This window comes from Pimephales promelas, chromosome 12 (assembly GCF_988280905.1).
Source record: "Pimephales promelas chromosome 12, fPimPro1.hap1.1, whole genome shotgun sequence".
Taxonomy (NCBI): Eukaryota; Metazoa; Chordata; class Actinopteri; order Cypriniformes; family Leuciscidae; genus Pimephales; species Pimephales promelas.
The window spans coordinates 1,971,568-1,989,269 of NC_142780.1; the positions used below are offsets into that span (position 1 = coordinate 1,971,568).

General features: G+C 34.8%; 1 protein-coding gene across 1 annotated transcript in view; it reads right to left on the reverse strand.

Annotated features, from left to right (window-relative positions):
• Nucleotides 1-298: 298 nt before the first annotated feature.
• Nucleotides 299-17,702, reverse strand: part of hace1 (HECT domain and ankyrin repeat containing E3 ubiquitin protein ligase 1) — a 33,882-nt gene continuing 16,478 nt past the window's right edge. Inside the window, exons 13-24 of the mRNA XM_039651254.2 lie at nucleotides 17,132-17,200; nucleotides 15,105-15,192; nucleotides 14,541-14,652; nucleotides 14,364-14,461; nucleotides 11,715-11,802; nucleotides 11,436-11,585; nucleotides 9,824-10,020; nucleotides 7,580-7,711; nucleotides 4,553-4,651; nucleotides 4,182-4,252; nucleotides 1,749-1,862; nucleotides 299-1,600 (exon numbers count right to left, since the gene is read on the reverse strand). Of these exons, the coding sequence (XP_039507188.1) occupies nucleotides 1,498-1,600; nucleotides 1,749-1,862; nucleotides 4,182-4,252; nucleotides 4,553-4,651; nucleotides 7,580-7,711; nucleotides 9,824-10,020; nucleotides 11,436-11,585; nucleotides 11,715-11,802; nucleotides 14,364-14,461; nucleotides 14,541-14,652; nucleotides 15,105-15,192; nucleotides 17,132-17,200 (1,321 nt within the window). The 3' untranslated portion in view covers nucleotides 299-1,497. The remainder of the gene's footprint in view (nucleotides 1,601-1,748; nucleotides 1,863-4,181; nucleotides 4,253-4,552; nucleotides 4,652-7,579; nucleotides 7,712-9,823; nucleotides 10,021-11,435; nucleotides 11,586-11,714; nucleotides 11,803-14,363; nucleotides 14,462-14,540; nucleotides 14,653-15,104; nucleotides 15,193-17,131; nucleotides 17,201-17,702) is intronic.

Here is a 17,702-nt window from a genome sequence, read left to right on the forward strand (position 1 = left end):
TTTAATACGTTTATTCTCAAGATTGTATTTCGACTTTTTTTCTCAAAATTTAACGAGTTTAATCACGCATTATAATGACTTTAATCTCGAGGTGGTTTTATTTTTTTGATTACTGCTTGGCCCAAATCCTCTTCCGTAGTTTAATCCAAAAGATAATAAAAAAAAATCCTACTTGTTTGTCATTGAGGGAACCAGGTAATGCTGACTACATGGTTGGCCTACAGAAATATGTCATAGAAATGAATTATGCTTGTTGAAACCTTCTAAAATGGTTGAACACAAACAAATAATAGTTAGCTTCATTTGTAATAAAATCCATACTTTAATATTTTTGATGCCAACCTGTAATATCCAAAAGATTGTGCAGTAAGTACAAAAACAAATTTGAATCCCAAATAATAATGATAAATTAGAATAAATAGATTTATAAATCTACATTTTCACTTTAATTCACAACCAATAGTAAAGATTGTACATTCCTAAAATGATCTGACTTCCCTTTTCAAAAATCATTTCTTGACATGTTCGTGTTTTACAAGAGGACACTATATGATTTGTTGGTGAGAATATTTGGCACACCCCAAACACATTATTTGGTACTTTCACAGAATAACTTAATCGCACAGAAACCATTTAGACATAAATATAAAATAAAGAATTTTTGGACTATGATGACAACCTCATATATAACTAAACACATTTGAGTACATGAAAAATATATTTGGCACAATAATCATGAGAGTAAAAAACAGTCTAGAACACTAAGAGAAAGTGTGCCACAAGAGACAAACACATCAATGCAACAGAAAAACAAAACAATTTTCAATAATGTGTTGACTTTATCAGCTATAAATATTCAACCATCTCCAATGCATCCACACACACACACACACACACATGCAACTGAGTGAAACGGCATCAAATAGCTGAAATAATACAGCCTGGAATACAGTTATCAATGTAAAATAAAACAGACTTTTGCATGAATGAATCCAACATGAAACCGGTCAAGAACATACGTAGGTCATATTTCACCAAACAATTCAAAAAGAAATATTTAAATGCATAGCGTCTTAGATTTTGACATCAAAAACAACATCAACAACAAATAAAAAGTCAAGTATTTATCTATCTTGGTCATTTATGCTGATTTTAATAAGAAAGAAAATGTAAAAATGTAATGATGTTTGATGTTATATAGAAAACATGACTATCGCAGCAATGGGAATATATCAAATAAATCCTAAAAGCCCTAAAAAGGCTTAATTTTCTTTATGTAAAATATAATTTCTTATTTGGAATTGATGGTGAAATGTGACCTGGACTTGTTTTCATACATGCAGTGTCGTGATGATCTCACGAGCTCGTGCCGTTCTCCACGGACGTCCTTGTCACAGACTCGAAATTTAAAGGCTTTTGAACTTTAGAGTTGAAGAATCCCTGAACTGAGTCGTGTGTGCGTTGTGTGTCCAGCAGAAGTCTCAGCAAACGCCCGCGTCACGCCATGGTGTATCCGTAACTCCCACAATGCAGTGCAACCAGCAAACGATCACGCAGGACATCCTTGCTGGGGTATTCTGGGAGTTTCAGCATGTTAATGCTGGGAGAGCAGAGAGATAGGTAAATGAGAGTCACACTGGTTTCATTACATGCACTTTTGTTGTGTGTGTTCATCATTATGTTGTGAAACAGGAGCAGAGCCACAGTGCCCTCTAGAGCTCCTGAGCAGCACTGCCCTCACGTCTCACCATGTGCTGGAGGTAGGCAGTAGGTTTGCTGTGTAGGGCACAGCGGCGATAGTAAACTTCTGGAGGCCACTGCCGCCCATCAGGAAAGCAAATCCTCCGTGAGGGACTCTTGAACTGTTAAACAAAAGAAAAAAGGGTATTGTGTTGCTGTTCGAGCCTGAGAAAGCTCCACTTCTTCTCTATATCAGTGTTTCTGAACTTAGAATTTTTTTTAAAGAATTTAAGACTGATCAAAGTAATCGCGGTTTCAACACACTACTAACTAACTCAACCAGGCCCCGCCCCTTTTGTTTTGCATATTAATTATTATAATGAGGAATATTGTGACACGTTCGTTCCTGAAACTCAAGACTACAATGGAGGCGTTTCAGGAACGAACGTGTCACAATATTCCTCATTGTAATAATTAATATGCAAAACAAAAGGGGCGGGGCCTGGTTGAGTTAGTTAGTAGTGTGTTGAAACCGCGGTTACTTTGATCAGTCTTAAATAGAGTAAATTCATAAATGTTCATTGTATCAGGGATTTACATCATTTGTAATTATATAAGTGTTATTATTACTATTGTACATAATAAGGGACTTTCCTCACAAACAAAAAGGTATTTTTAGTAAATTAAATATTTGAAGCAAAGAGGAAAAAAAACTAGAACTTTTCTTTTTTTATAATCAAGGTTTAATTGTTTTGTGGAAGAGAAAAAACACTAAATTCACTATTTTAACAGCGAATAACTGTAATAGTTAATTTTAACAATATTTCACAGTAATGTCTAGAAAATAACATTTATGTAAAACGAAGAAGATGTGTCAGTGTTTCTGAACTCCTGAAACGCCTCCATTGTAGTCTCGAGTTTCGGGAACGAACACGTCACAATATTCCTCATTATAATAATTAATATGCAAAACAAAAGGGGCGGGGCCTGGTTGAGTTAGTTAGTAGAGTGTTGAAACCGCGGTTACTTTGATCAGTCTTAAATAGAGTAAATTCATAAATGTTCATTGTATCAGGGATTTACATCATTTGTAATTATATAAGTGTTATTATTACTATTGTAAATAATAAGTGACTTTCCTCACAAACAAAAAGGTATTTTTAGTAAATAAAATATTTTAAGCAAAGAGGAAAAAACACTAGAACTTTTCTTTTTTTATTATCAAGGTTTAATTGTTTTGTGGAAGAGAAAAAAACACTAAATTCACTATTTTAACAGCGAATAACTGTAATAGTTAATTTTAACAATATTTCACAGTAATGTCTAGAAAATAACACTTATGTAAATCGAAGAAGATGTGTCGGTGTTTCTGAACTCCTGAAACACCTCCATTGTAGTCTCGAGTTTCGGGAACGAACACGTCACAATATTCCTCATTATAATAATTAATATGCAAAACAAAAGGGGCGGGGCCTGGTTGAGTTAGTTAGTAGTGTGTTGAATCCGCGGTTACTTTGATCAGTCTTAAATAGAGTAAATTCATAAATGTTCATTCATTTTTTTACTGAATTACTGTGTCAGGGATTTACATCATTTGTAATTATATAAGTGTTATTATTACTATTGTACATAATAAGGGACTTTCCTCACAAACAAAAAGGTATTTTTAGTAAATAAAATATTTTAAGCAAAGAGGAAAAAAAACTAGAACTTTTCTTTTTTTATTATCAAGGTTTAATTGTTTTGTGGAAGAGAAAAAAACACTAAATTCACTATTTTAACAAGGAATAACTGTAATAGTTAATTTTAACAATATTTCACAGTAATGTCTAGAAAATAACACTTATGTAAAACGAAGAAGATGTGTCAGTGTTTCTGAACTCCTGAAACGCCTCCATTGTAGTCTCGAGTTTCGGGAACGAACACGTCACAATATTCCTCATTATAATAATTAATATGCAGAATAAAGGGGCGGGGCCTGGTTGAGTTAGTTAGTAGTGTGTTAAGCTGGTGGTTATGGAAAGAGGCGGGACATTTCCCAAACACACTCAAAACGCTCGACCAATCACAACACACTGCTCCAGCCGACCAATCAGAGCACAGTGTGTGTTTCAGAAGGAGGGGCTTCATAGAGACAGGAAGCGTTACTGACAGACTGGGAAGAGAGGAGCCGCAACAGTGGAGAATATGAGGAGAATAATCAACATTCAAGCAGGAAAACCTGTTCTAGTAGAACATCCAGAACATTCTGAAACATTTAGCATGTTATGGATCTACAAAGCATCCAACCATCCTTAAAAATGTGACACCAAAGAATTATCTTTTTCTCAGCCATTTTTTCTTATAATTTGGAGAGAGAAAAACTTAAAGCTTAGTATCAGGAAGGAACTAATTCACTATTGTACCCTGTAAGTGTCACAAGCTTATAAATGCTCAATCTCTGACAATATTTATACTGTTTTAAATGCCTGAATACAGCATGAGGAAACATCGATACATACCTTCCTGTAACAAACTGTAGGAGGAGGACTCTTTCTTCTTGAGTGAGATGTTCAACCACTTCCCAAAACCACTGTAACAAAGACACATGTGAGTCTGTAACTGTAGTCTGGGCTATACCATCACTGAAACTATCAAACAGCACATATGTGGGAACTGATACATGGGTGTGTATTATTTTTTAATATTTAAAAGAAAAAAAGAAAGAGTAACAATTACTTTGTTCAGCCATTTAGCCTTTCCTACTGTTGCTGTCTCTGACAAGTGCTCTCGCTGTTAATAAATGTGTATACTGTGATGTGTAAACGTCGATAATATACTGTTACACTTTCCAGCCCTGTGGAAGAGAATTATAGTTGTGCTGATGGGATACCTGTATCACAGGCTCCTGCAGGTCATATCCACTGGTGTACTCTGTGTTCCTCTTCCAGTCCATCACATCGATTTCAGGCATGCCTGACAACAGCAGCTCCTACTCACACACACACACACAATGCCATCAAGGATCCGCAGCAGATAAACACACACACACGCTCTGATTTAGGCATTCCTAATGACTTTTAAAGAAACAGTTGACTCAAAATATGAATATTCTGATGAGGGCGGGGCAACCTGTCACTCACATGAGATCAGCCAATAGCAAACCACAACCATCCAATCAATTCCCCTCAGACACAATCAAGCCCCGCCCACATTTTTTCTTGTTCCAGAAGCGTTTTACTCAGATATACGGCACACTAGGGAAGAAAATACCAGCGCAACTTCCCTTTCATGCCGATTTTATCAAAAATATGAACCTAATTTTCAGATGTTTTGAAAAATGTATAAACATTTATCAACATATAAAATATGATTTACATCATTTGTAATTATTTAAGTGTTATTATTACTATTGTACATAATAAGTGACTTTCCTCACAAACAAAAAGGTATTTTTTTAGTAAATAAAATATTTTAAGCAAAGAGGAAAAAAAACTAGAACTTTTCTTTTTTATTATTAATATTCATTCTTTTTTTCAAGGTTTAATTGTTTTGTGGAAGAGAAAAAAACACTAAATTCACTATTTTAACAAGGAATAACTGTAATAGTTAATTTTAACAATATTTCACCGTAATGTCTAGAAAATAACATTTATGTAAATCGAAGAAGATGTGTCAGTGTTTCTGAACTCCTGAAACGCCTCCATTGTAGTCTCGAGTTTCGGGAACGAACACGTCACAATATTCCTCATTATAATAATTAATATGCAGAATAAAGGGGCGGGGCCTGGTTGAGTTAGTTAGTAGTGTGTTAAGCTGGTGGTTATGGAAAGAGGCGTGACATTTCCCAAACACACTCAAAGCGCTCGACCAATCCAAAGCGCTCGACCTTTTATCAAAATAAAAGTCAATATGTAAAACCTAGTGAAAACCTGAGCTCCTATAACAGCATGTCATTATTTTGTTATAGTTGTGTTTTGAATTCTTCACACTTCGGATGTCATTTTTCTCTATTTTAGAGACTGTTTAGGATTTTGTAGTGCGTTGTTACGGCTTTTAATCCGAGTTTCGTCCAAAACCAGACACGACGGCAATACGTCAAGATTCTATTTTAGAGATGTAAAGCATAGAGTATAATGATGATAATCTCGGGTACTGATTTTGTGCTTTATTTAATGTTAAAAGAATTTATTGTGAGTTTGAATGTCATTTTGCATGGCTATATTGAAAACTACAGTGGATAATTTACCTTAGATATTGAAAATAAATTAAAGTAAACAAAGCTGTAAAAACTCAGAGTGAACAAACGTGTATTCTTTGACAAAGATTGTTTCAATCACTCAGGATGTATTTTTAATTTTTAAATGTTAAAATTATTTGGTTAGGAGTGTAATGCGCTTGCAGAGAGACTCCGCCCACACGCTCTTCTGATTGGCTGTGTTTTTTAATTGATTTTGTTGAGTGTAATGCGCTTGCAGAGAGACTCCGCCCACACGCTCTTCTGATTGGCTGTGGTTTTTAATTGATTTTGTTGAGTGTAATGCGCTTGCAAAGAGACTCCGCCCACACACTCTTCTGATTGGCTGTGTTTTTTAATTGATTTTGTTGAGTGTAATGCGCTTGCAGAGACTCCGCCCACACACTCTTCTGATTGGCTGTGTTTTTTAATTGATTTTGTTGAGTGTAATGCGCTTGCAGAGACTCCGCCCACACACTCTTCTGATTGGCTGTGTTTTTAAATTGATTTTGTTGAGTGTAATGCGCTTGCAGAGACTCCGCCCACACACTCTTCTGATTGGCTATGTTTTTTAATTGATTTTGTTGAGTGTAATGCGCTTGCAGAGAGACTCCGCCCACACGCTCTTCTGATTGGCTGTGTTTTTTAATTGATTTTGTTGAGTGTAATGCGCTTGCAGAGAGACTCCGCCCACACACTCTTCTAATTGGCTGTGGTTTTTAATTGATTTTGTTGAGTGTAATGCGCTTGCAGAGAGACTCCGCCCACACACTCTTCTGATTGGCTGTGGTTGTTAATTGATTTCGTTATGAGTGCAGTGCACTTGCAGAGACTCCGCCCACACGCTCTTCTGATTGGCTGTGGTTGTTAATTGATTTCGTTATGAGTGCAGTGCACTTCCAGAGACTCCACCCACACACTCTTCTGATTGGCTGTGGTTGTTAACTGATTTGGTTGAGTGAAGTGCTCTTCCAGAGAGACTCCGCCCACACGCTCTTCTGATTGGCTGTGGTTGTTAATTGATTTGGTTACGAGTGAAGTGCGCTTGCAGAGACTCCGCCCACACGCTCTTCTGATTGGCTGTGGTTGTTAATTGATTTGGTTACAAGTGCAGTGCTCTTCCAGAGAGACTCCGCCCACACGCTCTTCTGATTGGCTGTGGTTGTTAATTGATTTGGTTACGAGTGCAGTGCTCTTCCAGAGACTCCGCCCACACGCTCTTCTGATTGGCTGTGGTTTTTAATTGATTTGGTTGAGTGAAGTGCTCTTCCAGAGACTCCTCCCACACACTCTTCTGATTGGCTGTGGTTTTTAATTGATATTGTGGCGTTACATCTGGTGTGTACACACAAATTGCTTGTCGCTGCAATCATCGCGTCTGGTTAAGAAACCGTGTGTCTTGATTCCAGTTCACTTGTGCATTCGCAAGTGCTAATATAACGTTTATCATGTGGATGAATCTTAAATATACAGGATGTGTTTGAAAGAACTAATTAACCTGCTCGTTTAACTGGTGCTCAGCTCTATCCTCTTAATCCATACTACAAAACATACTACGATTTTTTTTACTTTTCTTCAGTGAGCACAGGAAAGAAGAGCAGCAGAAATGGAAAATGCGACATGAGAATATAAAGAGATCTTTGCATGAGTCTTATGCAGAGATGAGAGGAGGAATCCACTGACCAGCTCATATTCATCAAAGAGCTGTATGAGCGAGGGAAGGATGAAAGTGTGAAAGCCCTGCAGGAAAGCATTGATCTGCGGCTGAATGGCTCGGGTCATCCTGAGCTCCGTCACCAGCTGCACGTACTCCTCCTGACACACACAGAAACAGCACAAATCAAACCATCATTCACTTCTTCACAAGCACAGACAGAGCGCTTGTACTCAGCAGTCTAGGGTGACTAAAAACCAACAAAAAAACTCATGTAAATGATGTAAACGGCTTTTTGAAAACTACAATTCATCTTTTTCTAAAGGACCTTTGATTTCATGCGTAAAAGTTTTTAATGAGGGAAATTATTTAAAACCATGCTTACAAAGAGACTTCAAATGTAATGAATATTTAAGAGGTCATCCGATGCCCATTTTCTACAAGTTGGGGTGAAACAACTCCCCTTTTTACCTCCTCAAAACCTGCGACCTGTTTCAGTGCATGCCTCTTTAAATGATAATGAGCAACTGCTCATTATATGACATATTATATGACATATGAGTGTTTAGGCTTTTTGGGAAGGAGTGAATTGATTTTCTTTTATTTGCGTGGTGGTTGTGTCCACACACTGCAAACACACATTGATATGCAAACACCATATACAAGCGAAATTTGCATCCGATGACCCGTTTACCTAGCCTGGTAACTGGCTCATCTTACCCCAATGTTGCCTACAGATATGTTTTTAGTAACACTAAAACGGTAATACTACAATAATAGCTAACATTAGTTAATAACTAACATGAACTAACACTGAGCAATACATTTGTTAGAGTATTTATTAATCGTTGTTAATGTTAGTTAATAAAAATACAGTTATGTTAGTTCACAGTGCATTAACTAATGTGAACAAATATAAGCTTAGATGTTAATAACGTATTAGTAAATGTTAAAATTAATATGAATTAAGATTAATAAATGCTGTAGAAGTATTGTTCATTCTTAGTTCATGTTAACTAATGAACATTATTGTAAAGTGTTGCCATTTTAACAAACTGCTATTTTCTGCAAATAATTGCTCTAAATAACAAATCAGGATCTCTCTCGACTCACAGATCCTGAGCAATACTCCGTATTTAACATATCATGAAGACTCACGAGTTACGTATTTGCGCTAAATTTGTGCAGATTGACATACATATACTGTTTAAATATATATAGTTTACTTAACTATAAAAGAGAACTGAAACAATTCTAACCGAAAACAATGACAACACCTATATATTTATTAGTGCTGTCAAACGATTAAAATATTTAATCGCGATTAATCGCATTAATGTCATAGTTAACTCGCGATTAATCGCACATTTTTATCTATTCTAAATGTCTCTTGATTTCTTTTTGTCCCATTATTATTAATGCTCTTATCAACATGGAAAAGTGGATCGGCTTGCTTTGTGCAAATGTTTTTTAATTGGAAACAACATTGATACTGTGTTCAATTTCATAATGTAAAACTGTCCATTAATAAAAGAGTGAAATAAATTCTGACGAGGTCCTGATATTGACGAGGGGGTGGAGAATTTGCATCAGCTGTGTGTGTGTGTGTGTGTGTGTGCTTGGCCATCATCAAGTGGTGTTTCAGACTGGCACAGATCACTCTGGTCATTTGGCAACTTTTAAAAGTAATCTTTCCATTCAGAATCTTATTGGCATCCATTTCGGCGACTCATGCTCGTCATCCACTCAAAACGCAACGCTAACCAACTATTTGGCCGGCTCGCAAGCCCAAACGAGTGTGTGCGGCGTGCCTGTTGTTTTGTTTCCGGTCTCCACTAGCGCTGCGCCACGTCCTGTTGCAATAGCATGTGAAAAACACTACAAAGTTTGCTAGGCCAAAAGACCGTTAAACGCGCGTTAAAAAAATGTACGCCGTTAAAATGGGTTTGTGTTAACGCTGTTAATAACGCGTTTAACTGACAGCCCTTATATATATATATATATATATATATATATGAAGAGTTCAGATGCAAAAGCCTCTAAATGCCATTTGAAATTTTCTTCTTTAATGATGATTTTTGTCAAACTTGTATATTTAAGTTCAGTAATTTCACTTAAATAACAATTAATAGGTAATTATCATTGCCATTTAAGTGAAATCACTGAACTTAAATATACAAGTTTGACAAAAATCATCATTAAAGAAGAAAATTTCAAATGGCACTTAGAGGCTTTTGCATCTGAACTCTTCATATATACACACACTGTATTACCTTGTTGTCTTGTGTGACCTGGATGGCAGTTCCTCCTGGTTTGAGCGGGAACTCTTCCATGTTTCCGAACACATCCGTCTCCACGGAAAAGGTGAGCTCAAGGCCAAGATCACTGATGTCATTGTCCAGGATCCACTGAAGATTTTTAGCATACTCTGGGTCAATGGACGACACATCCTGATAGCTCACTGGGATGCCTGCGAAGATATCACACACACACACACACACACACACACAACACATTTTAACACGTGATGCTTGTTACATGCAGATTATTTTCCCACTTCACAAACCGTGAGACTGGCTCTTCAGTTTGTGGCTTATCTAATCTGTGTTTCTGATTCTTGTGCTTGACAATGACCATCAGGGTACGAAATGTTAAAGTTACTGCCCATTCATAACTTCTACTAGCCCCCTAAAAAAAGAAAAAAAGATATAAACCAGATTAACTGCGTCATAGCTTTATATATATATAATAAAATTTATTTCATACATTAATTTCTTATTCAAACAAAATCCTGTCATCCATCTCCTCACTTTCTCTTTCATCCTCATCAGCATCAGTGTTGGGTAAGTTACTCTAAAAAAATAATTAATTACTAGTTACTAATTGCCTCTTCAACAGTGTAATTAGATTACTGTACTAAATACTCTCTCTAAAAAGTATTTAATTACTTTTAATTACTAATTACTTTCAAAATCCCAGCTGAATAATACAAGGGTAGACATGAATCTGTTTTAATTCTTTCAAATAAATACTATAAAATTGCACGAATTATCCTTAAACTGATCAAGGTGGAGAAGGTTACATTATAAAAACATACTTTTTAGCATCAGACGATACATTTTGATGTTAAACCCACTATTGTTTTATGTCTGATCTCATGACATTTCACACTTTTTTTCATACATATTTTACAATAATTCATACGGGCTTTGTACGAGTGCGGTCGTACGATTTAGACACCTCATAAAATGCATACGAATCGCTGTGAGATCGGATTGATCTATACACAGTATTTACCTCAATTACATCAGAAGTAACTGTAATTAAATTACAGATAAATGAAGAGTAATCCCTTACTTTACATTTTCAAGGAAAAAGTAATTAAATTACAGTAACTAATTACTTAGTAATTAGTTACACCCAACACTCATCAGCATAAATGTATTTTAGGTGGACAGATCAATACAGTACAAAGAACATCTAAAAATATTCGCTATTGCTTCAGTGCAAGTGAACAAGCGTGCCGCTATTTGTTGCGTAGTGACGTGTGTGTTCAAGTAAGCCAGAAATGTGCAGACCGTGAGCAATACGCTGTATTTAATATATCACGAAGACTCACGAGTTGCAGATTTGGCTTAAACGAACTTCCCCAGCAGAGTAAACATAATAAGTCTAGTTACACGCCAAATTGGCTCGTGATTTGACAGCAACAGTTGAATTTTTACCCGTATTTGGTTCATTTCAAACCCTGATGGCCATGTATTGAGTTGATTAAAGCGTATCAAGCATGTCTACAAGTTCATCTGTACACCAAGTTCAACAAACAGAGTCGATGTAAAAAGAAATGTGCTGACACAGAGTGACTCTGAGAGTGGAGTGTGTTACCCAGTATGTGCTTGTAAAAGGAGCGTGTGAAGTAGATGTTCACCAGCTGTCGATGATAGAGAGCCAGACCCAGGATTTGACCAGCAAATCGGAAGTAGTTCAGATGGTCTGGATTTACAGAGGAATTACTGTTGGGTTGAAACGTGGTACCTGTAAATGAAAAAAAATAAAATAATAATAATCCATGTATGCACATGCAAAACACATGTTCAGTAAAGCAGCCGACCAATATGAAGTTGGCCAGTGGGATCCTGACATGGGAGAGATGATGTCATTTACCATCGGCAGATTGTGTAAACAGTGCGTAGTCTGGGTTGATGATCTCATTGGACAGAATGTCAAACCACTCTCTGACCACACCCTGACCCTGAAAAAAAGACAGATATTCATGACATCAACCCTAGATCTTATGGAAGCTCGTTTCTGCCACAGAAAAAAGAAAAAAAAGGTAACTGCAACTTTTGATCTCACAATTGCGAGTTTACATTTCGGAATTGTGTGATATAAAGTCAGAATTGTGAGTTATAAAGAATTGTGTTTTAAAGTCAGAATTATGAGTTATGAAGTCTTAAATCTGAGTTTTAAGTCATAATTGTTAGTTTTAAAGTCAGAATTATGAGTTTTAAAGTCAGAATTATGAGTTATGAAGTCTTAATTGTGAGTTATAAAGTCTTAATTGTGTTATAAAGTCAGAATTCTGAGTTATGAAGTCTTAATTGTGAGTTATAAAGTCTTAATTGTGTGTTATAAAGTCAGAATTCTGAGTTATGAAGTCTTAATTCTTAGTTATAGGTCATAATGGTTAGTTTTAAAGTCAGAATTGTGAGTTTTAAAGTCAGAACTGTGAGTTATGAAGTCTTAATTGTGAGTTATAAAGTCTTAATTCTGAGTTATGAAGTCTTAATTCTTAGTTATGAAGTCTTAATTGTGAGTTATAAAGTCTTAATTGTGTGTTATAAAGTCAGAATTCTGAGTTATGAAGTCAGAATTATGAGTTATGAAGTCTTAATTCTTAGTTATAAGTCATTGTTAGTTTTAAAGTCAGAATTATGAGTTATGAAGTCAGAATTATGAGTTATGAAGTCTTAATTGTGAGTTATAAAGTCTTAATTGTGTGTTATAAAGTCAGAATTATGAGTTATGAAGTCTTAATTCTTAGTTATAAGTCATAATTGTTAGTTTTAAAGTCAGAATTGTTAGTTTTAAAGTCAGAATTGTAAATTTTAAAGTCAGAATTATGAGTTATGAAGTCTTAATTATGAGTTATGAAGTCTTAATTCTTAGTTATAAGTTATTGTTAGTTTTAAAGTCAGAATTATGAGTTATGAAGTCTTAATTGTGAGTTATAAAGTCTTAATTGTGTTATAAAGTCAGAATTATGAGTTATGAAGTCTTAATTCTTAGTTATAAGTCATAATTGTTAGTTTTAAAGTCAGAATTGTTAGTTTTAAAGTCAGAATTGTAAATTTTAAAGTCAGAATTATGAGTTATGAAGTCTTAATTGTGAGTTATAAAGTCTTAATTGTGTGTTATAAAGTCTTAATTGTGAGTTATGAAGTCTTAATTCTTAGTTATAAGTCATAATTGTTAGTTTTAAAGTCAGAATTGTTAGTTTTAAAGTCAGAATTGTAAATTTTAAAGTCAGAATTATGAGTTATGAAGTCTTAATTGTGAGTTATAAGTCATAATTGTTAGTTTTAAAGTCATAATTGTTAGTTTTAAAGTCAGAATTCTGAGTTATGAAGTCTTAATTCTTAGTTATAAGTCATAATTGTTAGTTTTAAAGTCATAATTGTTAGTTTTAAAGTCAGAATTATGAGTTTTAAAGTCAGAATTATGAGTTATCAAGTCTTAATTGTGTTATAAAGTCTTAATTGTGTGTTATAAAGTCGGAATTCTGAGTTATGAAGTCTTAATTCTTAGTTATAAGTCATAATTGTTAGTTTTAAAGTAATAATTGTTCGTTTTAAAGTCAGAATTATGAGTTATGAAGTCTGAATTCTTAGTTATAAGTCATAATTGTTAGTTTTAAAGTCAGAATTGTGAGTTTTAAAGTCAGAATTATGAGTTATGACGTCTTAATTGTGAATTATAAAGTCTTAATTGTGTGTTATAAAGTCAGAATAGCGAAATATACACTCGCAATTGTGAGGTAAAAAAGTTGCAATTATCTTTTGAAATTGTTCTTGCATCAAACCCACAGAGATAAAATAATCTAAAATGGTGTAAAATAGCCGATATACGCACAAATATAGAAGACTCTTGATCTAAAGTGAGTTAATGCTGCCTTCATCGATCGTGTTTACATTTGGCAGGTTTGGTTGGATTAAAACTCTGCTGAGAATGAGATTGCTTTGTTTGTGCGGTTCATGTGAAGAAGTGCCCTCTGTCAGGCGGACCGCTCTCTAGATAACTCAGGCGCTCTAGGGTCGGGAACTGAAATAGATTCAAATTCTGAGTCTTCCGCAAAAGGTTTTTGACACGACTTTTTGGTGGAGTAAAATCTAGCAATAATTCGTTGAGAAAATGAATTATCGTTTTTACCTCGCGTAACCACAGCCACAAAGCGCCCGCGACCTCAGATCACTTGGACGTAGCTATGATTATAAGAGGTAAAACTATATAAATACTGTTCGTTTTCTCACACAAACCGCTCGTTTCGTGTCTTAGGTCATCAATGTGTACTTACATTTACGAGTCATTAAATCATGTTTAATTTGGACTTCTCTGAGCATGCTCTTTGAGGTGGTGACCATTATATGACTGGAACGGTTTGACCTAAAAATATCAAAATTGAAAATACTGTGGAAACAAAGACACCTACATCTTGGATGCCCTTGAGGTAAGCTAAAACATACCATAAATTCATTTCAAAGTGAACTATCCCTTTAAGATCGAGATATCCCTGGATGACGAGAACAAGCTCACCATTCCTTCTTCACCGTGAAACCGCACGGCAATGCCTTGTTTGAGCTTCTCATTGGAGGACTTCGACACGACCTCACAGCTGCTGCGGAATATAGAGTCTGAAAGAAGAAGATAAATACATGAACACAGGAAGTGGAGACAGAAAAATGAAGGATCGTAATGTGGAAATTCTTCTACCTCGGTGAACAAGAAGAATATCATTTTCATTAACCGGCCGGTGAACCATATCCGAGTCGGGCTGTCCGGCCAGAAGATGTTCGTAAAACCACTCACACCTGTCTTTAAATGGCTGAGGAAGAGAGATAAACAAACATGATGGCGATCGTTAAGTCTTTATGCTAGGGATCGTAGCTAATCGGTACGCACATAATTCTTGGATTAATCGCAAACTTTAACCATCATAGAGCGAAAGTTGATCAGTAGGGCTGTCACTTTACGTTCGAAAGTCGATTGCACAATCGATCGGACCAACCAACACCAATATCGAAAACGAAAATAGGGAATCCATTTAAAGGTTTTTTTTTTTTTTACCAAAAATGTGTTTTAGGTGGACAGATCAATTCAGCACACAGAACATGTAAGAAAATAACAATGGCTGTGTCCAAAATCTCCACTTTTGTCTTTTCTGTTCACCAAATGCTTTTTAATATTGGCTATTACTTCAATGCAAGCGCACAAGCGCGCCATTATTTAGTTATACCCAATATATAGTTATATTATAGTTTCAGGAGTCATGCTTACCTGGCCTTTGATGATATGCATGAAGCGAGACATGAGTTCAGGACATTCCAGCAAGAAGTGGAAGTGGTTGAAGATAATTTTGGGATTCCTGGGAATAATGAAAGAGCAATTGTAAGAAAGCGTTTACAAATATAGGCAGAGGGAAGTTTGTCAGGATGCATAGTATCCTGGATCCATGAAATAACTGTCCTTTAAAAATATAAATCTGCCCCTCTATGGGAATTTAACATGGCTTATGCATCCTGTACTTTAAGGAAGAACATTTATTTATTTTAGGGATGCGTGGTATACCACTACTGCAAAAATACCGATATATAATATATTTCAAACGGCACAATATCATCCTTTTGTTCAATTCGGTATTTGTTGCGCTGCTGTTTCGAAGTTCTCCTCTAGGGGGCAGTGCGCTTCCAAAACGGTTCACGCGACACCGGCAAACGGTGACGACGGAGGAACACGATGGATCAAACGAAGCTCATTCAAATTTCTACACGCCCGAAATCAATAAATAGAGAGAGCAGTATGCTCATCCTGACTCGCTGAAAGAGTTCAGAGACCGACGAGTGAGTTCATCATTCGACTGATTTAATTTAGACTTTTATTGAACACTGAACAGCGCACATACATAAAAGCTTATCAATTAAATATGATACGGTAAACACGCAAGATCAAAATCTTCTTGCATGACACGCTAGAACCAATTCAGTTTGGGTCTCATAATTTTTGCACTTTCAAACAAACATATTAAATGAATTTGAATGAATAAAGAATAAAAGTCATAGTACAATTAATGGCATATTACTGCCGCTGTGGCGACCCATGGAGGAATAAGTGATATGAATATTACTAATATTACAATTTGTCAACATTCATTATGTAACCTAACCTAACAATATTATAGCATTTATTAATCTGCTTCAATCAGTAATAAAATGACCTAAAAAATTTAATATACTAATGCATGTTTAGCATGTTAACATTACTTTATGTAATGCATTATATGCAAATTATGATCCCAAACACCAAGATGAATAAATGCTATAAATGTTGATAATTCTCTGTTGATGCATGACAGCTAATGGTTTACATGTCATGTCATTATTCTATTATTATCATTATTATTATTATATGTTAATCTATTATTATAGATATGAACCTATTTTAATTGTATAATTTCAGGTTTTTGTTTTTTTTTCCTCAAAATCCAAATTTGACCTACTGTATGTTCCTTGAGTGAATTTATTTATTTATTTATTGATACTTTTTCTTTTGTTTTTGTAATAAAATTGTTTCAATTCACTTAAATTTATATTTATATTCGACTGTGGTATCGATTTAGTATCGATACCGAGGTATTAGGGTTGACTCGATACCATAATTTTGGCTTCGGTACGATACCAGAACCTAATTTCTTTACGATATATTATTTATTCACAAAGGAAATTGGTGTCCTTAAAGGTTGGAGTTTCCCTCATTTTTTTTTTTTTAAATTAAGGCATTAAGATCAATTTCCAAAAGATGTTTTTTATTCCTCTTTTTAGTCTCTGCTCTATTCACGCATATACAGTAAAGTGTAATTTATCCCTGAGATCAAAGCTTCAAAGTCACATGATCAAAGTCTTCAGTGTCACATGATCCTTCAGAAATCACTCTGATATGATGATCTGATGATCAAGAAACATTTATGATGTTGAAAACAGTCGAGCTGCATCAGATTTTCTGATCTTTTGTGTTTTTTTCAGGATTATTTAATGAATAGAAAAAACAAAAGAATAACAGTTATTTTTGTATCATTATAAATGTCTTTAAATGTCACTGATCAACTGAAAGTGTCCTTGATGAATACAAGTAATAATTTCCTAATAATCTTCCTGACCCTTAGATGCGGTCACTATGAACATTCATAGTATAGAAGAAGAGATGAGATGAAGAAGAGATTAAGTAGTATATTTTTTTCCTCATTAAACTATTCTTTAATAAGCAATTTAACAGATTTATAAATTATGTATTAGATGCTCTTGACTTACCTTGTCACAAAACACTTGAGTACTTCATCATGTTTGCAGACGAACTCGATGAATCGAGGAGAGGTCATGCTTGATATCAGAGAAGGAGAGAGCAGGGTCTCGGAGTTAATGAATTATGCATAAATTAAAGAGCGATTTAACGATCTAATAACATTATCATTAGAGAAGCAGCCTGTGGTGTCGGGCGACGATTAAACCATATTATTAAACCATTCATAACATAATAACTGCACGTAATGTGATAATCATTACATTATTAATGCAATAATCATATAATTATTAATGCAATAACATTTTCATAATGTGATAAATTCAGAATTTAATAACCATCTTTCACATTATGTAATAGGTTATTATAAGACATTTATAACATCATGAACCCACTAGCAATATAATTGTCTTTCAATATAATACATTTGTTCACAAAATAGGCTACATTGTGACTCAACATTTTGATAAATATTGTACAAATTTTCATTTTGTACATTTGTACGAGTCATAATAACCCAGAAACACATTTTTAAAAGGAATTATAAGTTTTTAAATCATTCATGTGCCATTTAATCATATA